The sequence below is a fragment of the Pristiophorus japonicus genome, chromosome 12 (genome assembly GCF_044704955.1).
Source record: "Pristiophorus japonicus isolate sPriJap1 chromosome 12, sPriJap1.hap1, whole genome shotgun sequence".
In the NCBI taxonomy this organism is placed as follows: Eukaryota; Metazoa; Chordata; class Chondrichthyes; family Pristiophoridae; genus Pristiophorus; species Pristiophorus japonicus.
In genome coordinates, this window is record NC_091988.1 from 202,156,635 (window position 1) to 202,169,678 (window position 13,044).

At 44.7% G+C, this 13,044-nt stretch overlaps 1 protein-coding gene across 1 annotated transcript in view; it reads left to right on the forward strand.

The window, feature by feature from the left end:
- LOC139277665 (transcription factor-like 5 protein) overlaps positions 1–13,044 on the forward strand; it is a 43,437-nt gene that overhangs the window by 2,526 nt on the left and 27,867 nt on the right. The window contains exon 2 of the mRNA XM_070896450.1: positions 284–467. Within this exon, the coding sequence (XP_070752551.1) occupies positions 284–467 (184 nt within the window). The remainder of the gene's footprint in view (positions 1–283; positions 468–13,044) is intronic.

Genomic DNA, 13,044 nt, shown 5'->3' on the forward strand with positions numbered 1-13,044 from the left:
CAAAAATTCTGTCACTAATAAACACACATTTAATGAGTATTTTTTCATATCACATTGGTATGTTTCAGATTGTTCTATTGAAGACGGCGTCCTTCTAGTTTGTTAATGCAGTTTAAAATGTTTACCTTCGGGTTTAAAATTGTGAGAAAGTTCAGGGAAAGAATTTGTTATTTTTTGAACCATAGGCATAAGAAAACTTGCATTAGTGCTTACAGAGGAAATACACATGCTATAAAAATATGTAGATGTATATATGATCTGTTTTTCCTTCATTGTGCTGTAGCTTGGTCGCTTTGATTCGGCATCCTTCAGAGCTGATGGGGATACCTCTCCACCCACAGCAAAGCAAATGTACGTCTTTAGTCAAGAGCAAGACTGGAACTCCTTCTGCTCTGCAATTTGCATACCCTTTGTACACGCCAAATACATGTACGCCAACTGGCAGTACAAACTCGAGTCAAACTCAGGTAAGAAAGTTGCCTAATTATACGGGTAAGATAAAATTCGCCACCTCACTTCTGTGGAAGTCTATTCCGTTCAACATAACTCATTAAATATGATATTCCTCATTGCAATACTGCTTTTGGAGCTATAGGAAGGCATTATCATTATTTTTATGGGTTCTCCTTGAGTGGGCAGTACAAACCATCGTATAGCATGCAGGGTACAGCAGGTGGTGAAGAATGCAAATGGTATGATGGCCTTCATAGCTAGGGGATTTTAGTATAGGAGCAGGGAGGTCTTACTGCAGTTGTACAGGGCCTTGGTGAAGCCTCACCTGGAATATTGTATTGAGTTTTGGTCTCCTAATCTGAGGAAGGATGCTCTTGCAATTGAGGGAGTGCAGCGAAGGTTCCCGGGATGGCAGGACTGACATGAGGAGAGACTGGATCGACTGGGCCTGTATTCACTGGAGTTTAGAAGGATGCGAGGGGATCTCATAGAAACATATAAAATTCTGATGGGACTGGACAGGTTAGATGTTCCCGATGTTGGGAAGTCCAGAACCAGGGGACATAGTCTAAGAATAAGGAGTAACTATTTAGGACTGAGATGAGGAGAAACTTCTTCACTCAGAGTTGTTAACCTGTGGAATTCTGTACCGCAGAGAGTTGTTGATGCCAGTTCATTGGATATATTCGAGAGGGAATTAGATATGGTTCTTACGGCTAAAGGGATCAAGGGGTATGGAGAGAAAGCAGGAAAGGAGTACTAAGGTGAATGATCATCCATGATCTTATTGAATGGTGGTGCAGGCTTGAAGGGCCGAATGGCCTACTCCTGCACCTATTTTCTATGTTTCTGTAGCAAACGGTGGCATTTCTTTTATAAAACCAAGTAAAATTTGTTCTACGCAGACAGCCAGAAACTTTGGCTAAAAATACATAAAAGTTGGTTCAGAATGGTCTCCAATGAATCTGTAAACATGAATCTCTTTGCTGTGCAGAAAAGCGCCTCATGCCTCAGGCAAGTAAAGCCCCTCTATACGTCAGAAGGGGCTTTACCTGCTTGATATCAGACCATTTTGCCTGCCCCACATACTATTTCCTTAATGGATGTTTACAGGGTTCTATGGCTGATCCCATTAAGCGACAGCAATTTAACCATTTAAAAAAAACAAAGGCCAAGGAGGTACTCTAATTGGAAATAATACTTACAAGTAGTTACTTTTCCATTTAATACATTCGTATATAATAAAATTCTTACATAGGTTGCACACGCCATTCAAAACTGCAATGCAAACATTTCTTATGGAGATCCTGATATTGTGTCCACATTTACCTGTTATGCTTCCCTGTGATTTCACAGAGGTGCTATAATATGAGTTTCAATCTTAAATTTTGTTACTAACCCATCACGGCTCCGTGTCACACCACCAAATGGTGTTGTATAACCTTGTCTTCACAAATCACTCAAAATGCTTTCTAAAAAACATTTAAAGCACTGTTTTATTTCTTAGTAACACATATCTAATTTATAAAATAAGGTTTAAAACAAAATTTAAAATGATGTTTCACAATAACACAATAGTAAATGTAAGTATTAAATTATGCATTGTCTTTTAATGCCTTCATTAAAGTTTTTACCTGAAGAATTCAGCTTTTTCCCAAAAGCCTGTGCTTGGTCTTGATATTTGAGGAAAATGTAAAACGCTATTTCCCGGTAGCATTTATATTGATTTTTTTTAAACCGAGAGAGGGTATGTGTATGAGAGAAAGATAAATGACAGACTACTGATTACGTAACTGTTGTATCTTTTGTTTTGTCCTACAATTTTCAGAGCAGATTAAAATGAGAGAGAGAGAAATTTAATAAGTATTTAGAAATTTGAAACAAACAGAAATCCTGTAATTATCGACATGTTTTGATAATTAAAGATATAAGTATTATAACTATTGACACTAAGGCAAAGAGAGGCAGGCAAAGTTTCTTTCCTCATCCTAAGAGTTCTTTAAAAACACAATTAAGTTGAATTTTAAAAGCAAACATTGGGTAGGAGGGAAGGATAAAGGAGGAATGAACCAGGTGAAGTGAAAGGGACCGCTGTTTTTTTGCCATTTGCTCTTGAGCAAATGGGAGTAGATAAAAAGTTGAGTGAGGTTGGCAACAGCAGAGTGAGGAGGAGGAAGGATACATGAGTTGAGTGGGTATTTCAATGGGGAAGGTAGGGGTAGCAAGGGGAGTAAGTAGCAGTAGCTATAAATGAGGAGGAAGGCAAAGGGATAAGATGATATACAAATAGGGCGGGGAACGCATGAGCAATAAGATGAAGTGATGGGAAGGGACCTGTTGAGGGGCTGCCAGCCAGATTTTCCCCACTGCCTTAAGCGGCTCCTTTCCCCTCCACACAATTCACCACTGAAAGGAAACAAGAGGAAGAGAATCAAGAGAAGAGAGAGAAGCTGAAAGAAGATAAAGAGAGAGACAAGCAGCAGAGAGAAAATACAGCAACACAAAGACATTAGAGACAGGTAAGAAAGAGACCATATTCAGCAACAAATCACGTGCAATACTATAGCAGAAGGAGGCCATTTCGGCCCATCGTGTCCACGCCAGCAGACAAAGAGCCACACGGCCCTTGGTCTCCAGCCCTAAAGGTTACATATAAACCTATGAACAATGACAGAAAGGCAAAGAGCACCCAGCCCAACCAGTCCTCCTCACACAACTGCGAGACCCCTTGGACTGAAACATTCTACACTACACTCCAACCAGAGCCATGTGATCTCCTGGGAGAGGCAAAAAAAGATTTAAAAACCCAGGCCAATGTAGGGAGAAAAAATCTGGGAAAATTCCTCTCCGACCCATCCAGGCAATCAAAACTAGTCCAGGAGATCACCTTGGCCGTATTCTATTCCCTGCAGTACTTAACATTATATCTGCGCCGTTCAACAAAAGGTCATCCAGTCTAATCCTAATTATCAGCTCGAGGTCCGTAACCCTGCAGGTTACTGCACTTTAAGTGCCCATCCAATAATCTCTTAAAAGTGATTAGGGTTTCTGCATCCACCACTCTTCCAGGCAGCGAGTTCCAGATCCCCACAACTCTCTGCATAAAGAAGCCCCCCCTTCAAATCCCCTCTCAACCTTCCACCAACATCTTTAAACTATGGCCCCTCGTAATAGACCCCTCCACCAATGGAAATAGGCCCTTATAATCTATTATGTCAAGGCCCCTCAATATTTTGTACACCTCAATGAGGTCTCCTTTCAATCTCCTCTGTTCCAATGAGAACAAACCCAGCCTATCCAGTCTGTCCACATAACTAAGATTCTCCATTCCAGGCAGCATCCTAGTAAATCTCCTCTGCACCCTCTCTAGTGCAATCACGTCCTTCCTATAATACGGCGACCAGAATTGCACGCAGTACTCCTGCTGTGGCCTAACCAAAGTATAATACAATTTAAGCATAATCTCCTTGCTCTTATATTCTATGCCTCGGCCAATAAAGGCAAGCATTCCGTATGCCTTCTTAACCACCTTATCCACCTGGTCTACTTTCAGGGATCTGTGGACAAGCACTCCAAGGTCCCTTTGTTCATCTACACTATTAAGTGGCCTACTGCTTAATGTGTATACCCTTTCCTTATTAGCCCTCCCAAAGTGCATCACCTCACACTTCTCCAAATTAAATTAAATTACATTTGCCACTGCTCTGCCCACCTGACCAGTAGATTGATATCCTCCTGCAGCCCATGACTTTCCTCTTCATTATCAACCACACAGCCAATTTTAGTGTAGTCTGCAAACTTCTTAATCATACTCCCTATATTCAAATCTAAATCGTTGATATATACCACAAAAAGTAAGGGACCCAGTACTGAGCGCTACGGAACAAATTGAGACAAATGGGTATGATCTGATAGCCATTACAGAGACGTGGTTGCAAGGTAACCAGGACTGGTAATTAAATATTCAGGGCTATTTGACAATCCGGAAGGACAGACAGAAAGGAAAAGGAGGTGGGGTAGCTCTATTAATAAAGGATGGAATCACTGCAATAGTGAGAAATGATATGCTCAAAGGATCAGGATGTTGAAACAGTTTGGGTGGAGATAAGGAATAACAAGGGGAAAAAGTCACTGATGGGCATAGTATATAGGCCCCCCTAACAGTAGCAACTCTTGGTCGGAGCATACACCAGGAAATAGTGGGGGGCTTGTAAAAAGTGAACAACAATAATCATGGGTGATTTTAACCTCCACATTGATTGGACAATCAAATTGGTCAGGGTAGCCTTGAGGAAGAATTCACAGTGCATAAGGGACGGGTTCCTTGAACAGTATGTAACGGAACCAAGCAGGGGGTAGGCTATCTTAGATCTGATCCTGTGTAATGAGACAGGATTAATAAACAATCTCCGAGTAAAGGATCCTCTTAGAATGAGTGACTGAGTTTCAAATTTAGTTGGAGGATGAGAAAGTTGAATCTCTAATCAGCGTACTAAGCTTAACTAAAGGAGACTATTAAGGTATGAGGGCAGAGTTGGTTCAAGTGGACTGGGAAAACAGATTGAAGTGTGATATGTCCTTACTATACAGTATAAATGCACACGAGGCCCATACGTAAGAGGAGGTCACTCTGACCAGTTACCTTTATTACCAAGACCTCAAGTGATGAAGGTGGGTGGAGCTTCTGCTTTTTAATACTTGAAAGTGCAGGTTAGGAGTGTCTCCCACAAGTTCACCCCTTGTGGTCAATGTTTTCAAGGTGTACAACTTAGGTCAGCTTATACATGGGTTACAATGATAGTTGAATACATGACATCACCTCCTCCCCCCCCCAAAGTCTTATTGGGATCACAGGTTAAGTCTCTCTGGTCGTTTGCGCACCCTTGTAGAGCGCCTGAGTTGGGGCTCCGGTTGTTGGACGCTGGCCTGAGTGTCTGCTGTTTGCGGTGCCTCAAGCCTGTCTGGACTGCCCATAGTGACTGGGCTCTCCTCCACTTGGTTCTGGTGTTCGGTCACCTGTGGTGGAGTAAACTCTACATCGTGTTCTTCCTCTGCTTCTTCTATGGGGTTGCTGAACCTCCTTTTAGTTTGATCCACGTGTTTGCGGCAGATTTGTCCATCGGTAAGTTTTAACTGCCAAAACCCTGTTCCCCTCTTTGACAATCACAGTACCTGCAAGCCATTTGGGCCCTGCAGCATAATTAAGGACAAAAACAGGGTAATTGACATCAATACATTGCGCCCTCACATTCCTGTCATGGTAGTCACATTGTGACTGACGCCTGCTCTCAACAATTTCTTTCATAGTAGAGTGTATAAGGGATAACCTGGTTTTGAGCGTCCTTTTCATTAACAGCTCTGCGGGTGGAACCCCTGTGAGCGAGTGTGGTCGGGATCTATTGACCAACAGGAGGCGTATTAAGCGGCTTTGTAGGGAAAACCCTTGGATTCTGAGCATCCCCTGTTTGATTATCTGCACTGCTCGTTCCGCCTGGCCGTTTGAGGCCGGCTTGAACGATGCCGTTCTGACATGGTTGATTCCATGCCTACCATGAAGTCCTGGAATTCAGTGCTTGTGAAGCACGGGCCATTGTTGCTGACCAAGGCATCAGGTAGATCATGGGCGGCGAACATTGCCCGTAGACTTTCTACCATGGTAGAGGATGTGCTTGAATTTAAAATGGCACACTCAATCCTTTTGGAGTAGGCGTCTACTACAACCAAAAATATTTTTCCCATGAAAGGACCTGCGTAGTCCACATGGATGCGTGACCATGGCTTGGCGGGCCAGGACCAGGGGCTAAGTGGGGCTTCCCTGGGTGCGTTACCCAGCTGAGCACACGTGTTGCACTTGCGAACACAAAGTTCCAGGTCTGCATCTATCCCTGGCCACCAAACGTGTGACCTGGCAATTGCCTTCATCATGACAATGCACTTGTGCTCATTCTGAAGTTCTCTGATAAACACCTCTCTGCCCACTTGGGGCATGACTACTCGGTTTCCCCACAGTAGGCAATCGGCCTGAATCGAGAGTTCATCCTTGCGCCTATGAAACGGTTTAAATTCCTCAGGGCATGCTCCGTACGTGGCTGCCCAGTCCCCATTCAGGACACATTTCTTAACTAAAGACAGTAGCGGGATTTTATTTGTCCAGCCTTTAATCTGACGGGCTGTCACAGGTGAGCCTTCGCTTTCGAAAGCTTCAACTACCATGACCATCTCAGCATCATGCTCAGTTGCCCCCTCAGTGGTGGTTAATGGGAGCCTGCTGAGTGCACCGGCGCAGTTTTCAGTGCCCGGTCTGTGCCGAATTGTGTAGTCATAGGCGGCTAACGTAAGTGCCCACCTCTATGTGGGCCGATGCATTCGCATTTATGGCCTTGTCAGCCAAAAGGGACGTTAGGGGTTTGTGATCTGTCTCCAGCTCAAATTTCCTGCCAAACAGCTACTGGTGCATTTTTTTTTTACTGCATATACACATGCTAGCTCTTCCTTTTCTACCATCCCGTAGCCCCTTTCTGCCTGGGACAGACTTCTGGAGGCATAAGCTACCCGCTGTAACTGACCATTGGCATTCACATGCTGCAACACACACCCGACCCCATAGGACGACGCATCGCACATTAGAACAAGTTTCTTACACGGGTCATATAATGTTAACAGTTTGTTTGAGCATAACAAATTGCCTGCTCTATCAAAAGCTCTTCCCTGGCTGTTCCCCTCAGACCCAATCGCGACCTTTTCGTAGGAGCACGTGTCGCGGCTCTAACAGCGTGCTCAATTTGGGAAGAAAGTTACCAAAATAGTTCAGGAGCCCCATCGTGTTACGGGGTCTGGGTGGATCGGTTCCGTTTTGGACGCAGTAGGTCTGATCCCGTCTGCTGCTACCCTCCTCCCCAGGAATTCTATCTCTGGAGCTAAGAAGACGCACTTCGCCTTTTTCAGTTGCAGCCCTACCCGGTCCAGTCTGCGTAGCACCTCCTCCAGGTTGTGAAGGTGTTCTTCAGTATCGCGACCCGTGATGAGGATGTTGTCTTGAAAAACCACCATTCTTGGAATCGACTTGAGGCTTTCCATATTTCGCTGAAAAATCGCGGCGGCCGAACGGACATCTGTTATATTCAAACAACCCCTTGTGTATCGTGATGGTGGTCAGTTTCTTCGACTCACTTGTCATGTCCTGGGTCATGTAAGCTGAGGTCAGGTCCAATTTTGAAAGAAGTTTGTCACCGGATAGCGTCGCAAAGAGGTCCTCCACTCTCGGTAGCAGGTACTTGTCTTGGAGTGACACCCGATTGATGGTGGCCTTGTAATCGCCACATATCCTGACCGACCCATCCGCCTTGGGCACCGGCACGATCGGGCTCGCCCAGTCACTGAATTCAACTGGCGAGATGATGCCTTCCCTCAGCAGGCGGTCCAATTCGCATTCTATCTTTTCCCGCATCACGTACGGCACAGCTCTGGCCTTGTGGTGTACTGGCCTGGCGTCCGGGTTTATGTGAATCACTACCTTGGCCCCCGTGAAAGTGCCGATGCTGGGTTGAAATAATGAGTCAAATTTGTCCAGGACCTGTGAGCATGATACTCGCTCCACAGAAGAAATTGCATTGACATCGTCCCATTTCCAGTTAATGACAGCAAGCCAACTCCTCCCCAGTAGTGCGGGACCGTCCTCCGGGACAATCCAGAGTGGCAACCTGTTCTCCGAATCTTTGTGGGTCACGACTACCGTGGCGCTGCCTAGCACCGGAATGATCTCCTTTGTATATGTCCGTAGCTGTGTTTCAATCGGCAATAATTTTGGCCTCCTGGCCTTGGACACTCCACAACCTTTCAAATTGTTTGATACTCATCAGGGACTGGCTGGCCCCCTGTGTCTAGCTCCATTAATACTGGGATGCCATTGAGGAGCACTTTCATTATTATCGGTGGCGTCCTGGTATATGAACTGTATATGTGCACCACATGAACTCGCTGAACTTCAGCTTCCAGCGATTTCCCCCAGTATTCATTTGGCCTCGTAGGGCTTACATCGGGCCCGATCTCCTCGTACATCAACCTGGCTGCAGGCTTCCTGCACATACGCCCCAAGTAACCGTTGACGTTGCAGTTTCTGCAGGTATATTGCTGATACCTGCAAGCTCTGGCTGGGTGTTTGCTTCCACACCAGTATGAGCTGGAGGCCCCATTGTTGGAAACAAAAGGTGCATTACCAGTCGATTGTCTCTGACTGTCTGCGACTGTCCTTAAGCGCACCATTAAACAGGTGTTGATGGCCCCATTACTGGCCGCATTGTCCATTGCGATGGCATGAATCGCTGTTCAGCTAGCCATTGTCTCTGTCGAATTCCCCCTTTGGGTTCGACTACATGCTGGGGCATGTCCGATTGCCCTTGTCTGCCTAGAGAACTGTGTGCCGAGTTAACAATGTTGACTCCCGAGTCGTTTACCGCATTTGAGCCAAGATTTTTGTCACATCATTCTGGTCTCTTCCTCCGCTGAGGTAAATGTCTGGGCTCTCAGAGCTGCCGCTTCCAAGGTCAAGTCTTTGGTCTCAATCAGTTTCCTGAAAACCCCAGCGTGCCCGATGCCCTCAATAAAAAACGTCTTGCAGCATCTCCGCTCTGCATGCATCTGGGAACTTACATAGGCTCGCCAGTCGCCGGAGATCTGCCACGAAGTCTGGAACGCTTTGCCCTTCTCGCCGCCGGTGCGTGTAAAACCGGTGTCTCGCCATGTGCATGCTGCTCGCCGGTTTAAGGTGTTCCCCGATCAACTTACTGAGCTCTTCGAACGTCTTGTCCGCCGGCTTCTCTGGCGCTAGGAGGTCCTTCATCAGGGAGTAAGTTCTGGATCCACAAACCGTCAGGAGATGAGCCCTGTGTTTGTAGGCCGAATCCTGTCCCAACCGTTCCTTAGTAACAAAACTTTGCTGTAGTGTCTCAATAAAGTCGTCCCAATCATCACCAACACAGTACCTCTCTTCTGTGCTGCTAGTGGCCATGCTTGCGTGGTTTAAATCGCAGTTTCTCGTCGCCAATGATATGTCCTTACTATACAGTATAAATGCACACGAGGCCCATACTTGAGAGGTCACTCTGTGACAAGTTACCTTTATTACCAACACCTCAAGTGATGAAGGTGGGTGGAACTTCCCCTTTTATACCTGAAAGTCCAGGTTAGGAGTGTCTCCCACACATTCACCACCTAGTGGTCAGTGTTCTCAAGGTGTACAACTTAGGTCAGCTTATACATGGGTTACAATGATAGTTGAATACATGACTAAGTGTAGGACGGTTGATCAACAGTGGTGTACGTTTAGAGATATTTCACAACTCTCAAGAAAAATATATTTCAGTAAGGAGGAAAGGATGCAAGAGAAAAGAAAACCATCTGTGGCTAACTAAAGAAATAAAGGATGATATCCGATTTTAAAAACAAGGGCATACAATGTGGCCAAAACTAGTGGGAGGACAGAAGATTGGGAAGCTTTTAAAAGCCAGCAAAAAATGACTAAAGAAATGATTTCGAAAGGGAAGATAGACTATGAAAGTAAACTAGTACAAAATATAAAAACAGATAGCAAGAGTTTCTATATCCATTCTTTTTCTTTTTATATACCTAAAGTAAATGTTGGTCCCTTAGAGGACAAGACCAGGGAATTAGTAATGGGGAACATGGAGATGGCAGAAACTGTAAACAAGTATTTTGTATCAGTTTTTATGGTAGAGGACACTTAATAATATTCCAACAGTGGATAGTCAAGGGGCTATAGTCCCTGCTATCAGCCACTGGGAAAGTCGTCGTTAGAGTCCTCCTCAACCGACTTCTTCCCGTGGCCGAGGAGCTCCTCCTGGAGTCACAGTGCGGATTTCGTCCCCTGCGGGGCACAACGGACAGATTTTTGCAGCACAAGAGATGGATTTAGGCAACTTCGGAGGGTAACAGAACAAACACGTCACCGACCAATAGAAATACAAGAACAGTCCACGACTTCAGTATTCCAGCTGTAGGTGTTGGAGGATTGCTCGCACACTTATAGCATGCAGGTCTTTTAACTGGCAGACAACTCACACACACTCCCCTCTTTCCGCAGAGCAATTACACACTGGCTCATCGGTTGTGGGAAAATCTGCCCCAGCCTGTCGCTGGAGACAGGTTGTGTGGGAGAGAACACAGCAGCCGTGTAAGGTATCCAATTAAAAACAAGGGCATACAAAGTGGCCCAAAATAGTGGGTGGACAGAAGATTGGGAAGCTTTTAAAAGCCAGCACAGAATGACTAAAAAAATGATTAAGAAAATGAAGATAGGCTATGAAAGTAAACTAGCACGAAATGTAAAAATAGATAGCAAGAGTTTCTATAGGTATATAAAAAGGAAAAGAGTGGCTAAAGTAAATGTTGGTCCCTTAAGAGGACAAGACCGGGGAATTAGTAATGGGGAACATGGAGATGACAGAAACTCTGAACAAATATTTTGTGTCAGTCTTTACGGTAGAGGACACTAACAATATCCCAACAGTGAATAGTCAAGGGGCTATGGGGGGAAGAGGAACTTAACACAATCACAATCACTAAGGAGATAGTACTCAGTAAGATAATGGGACTAAAGGCAGATAAATCCTCTGGACCTGATGGCTTGCATCCTCGGGTCTTAAGAGAAGTCGCGGCTGGGATTGTGGATGCATTGGTTGTAATTTACCAAAATTCTCTGGATTCTGGGGAGGTCCCAGCAGATTGGAAAACTGCAAATTTAATGCCCCTATTCAAAAAAGGAGGCAGACAAAAATCAGGAAACGATAGACCAATTAGCCTAACATCTGTGGTTGGGAAAATGTTGGAGTCCATTATTAAAAAGCAGTAACAGGACATTTGGAAAAGCAAAATTCAGTCAGGCAGAGTCAGCATGGATTTATGAAGGGGAAGTCATGTTTGACAAATTTGCTGGAATTCTTTGAGGATGTAACGAACAGGGTGGATAAAGGGGAACCAGTGGATGTGGTGTATTTGGACTTCCAGAAGGCATTGGACAAGGTGCCACACAAAAGGTTACTGCACAAGATAAAAGTTCACGGGGTTGGGGGTAATATATTAGCATGGATAGAAGATTGGCTAACAAACAGAAAACCGAGAGTTGGGATAAATGGTTCATTCTCTGGTTGGCAATCAGTAATGAGTGGGGTGCGCAGGGCCCCAACTCTTTACAATCTATATTAACGACTTGGAAGAAGGGACATAGTGTAACGTAACCAAGTTTGCTCACGATACAAAGATGGGAGGAAAAGCAATGTGTGAGGAGGACATTAAAAAGCTGCAAAAGGACATAGACAGGCTAAGTGAGTAGACAAAAATTTGATAGATGGAGTATAATGTTGGAAAGTGTGACGTCATGCACTTTGGCAGAACAAAAATCAAAGAGCAAGTTATTATTTAAATGGAGAAAGATTGCAGAGTGCTGCAGTACAGAGGGACCTGGGGGTACTTGTGCATGAAACAGAGAAGGATAGTATGCAGGTATAGCAAGTGATCAGGAAGGCCATTGGAATCTTGGCCTTTATTGCAAAGGGGATGGAGTATAAAAGCAGGGAAATCTTGCTGCAGCTGTAGAGGGTATTGGTGAGGCCACGCCTGGAACACTGCGTGCAGTTTTGGTTTCCATATTTAAGAAATTATATGCTTGCTTTCGAGGCAGTTCAGAGAAGGTTCACTCGGTTGATTCTGGGGATGAGGGGGTTGACTTGTGAGGAAAGGTTGAATAGGTTGGGCCTCTACTCATTGGAATTCAGAAGAATGAGAGGTGATCTTATCGAAATGTATAAGATTATGAGGGGGCTTGACAAGGTGGATGCAGAGAGGATGTTTCCACTGATGCGGGAGACTAGAACTAGGGGGCATAATCTTAGAATAAGGGGCCGCCCATTTAGAACTGAGATGAGGAGAAATTTCTTCTGAGGGTTGTGAATCTGTGGAATTCGCTGCCTCAGAGAGCTGTGGAAGCCGGGACATTGAATAAATTTAAGACAGAAATAGACAGTTTCTTGAACATTAAGGGGTTATGGGGAAGTGGAGCTGAGTCCATGATCAGATCAGCCATGATCTTATTGAATGGCGGAGCAGGCTCGAGGGCCATATGGCCTATTCCTGCTCCTATTTCTTATGTAACCCCACTGGAAACATCCTTCCAGTCACAAAAACATCCATCAATCATTACCCTTTGCTTCCTACCTCCAAGCCAATTTTGGATCCAACTTGCCACTTTGCCCTGAATCCCATGGGCTTTAACCTCCATCAGTCTACCATGTGGGACCTTATCAAAAGACCTGCTAAAGTCTATATATACTATATCGTACGCACTACCCTCAACCCCCTTGGTTACCTCCTCAAAAAATTAAATCAATTTAGTCAAACACTATCTTCCCTTAACAAATCTGTGCTGACTGTCCCTAATTAATCCTTGCCTTTCCAAATGTAGATTTATCCTAACTTTTGGGATTTTTTCCAATAATTTTCCTACCACTGAAGTTAGGCTGACAGGTCTGTAATTACTCAGCCTATCCCTTTCTCCCTTCTTAAACAAGGGTACTACAT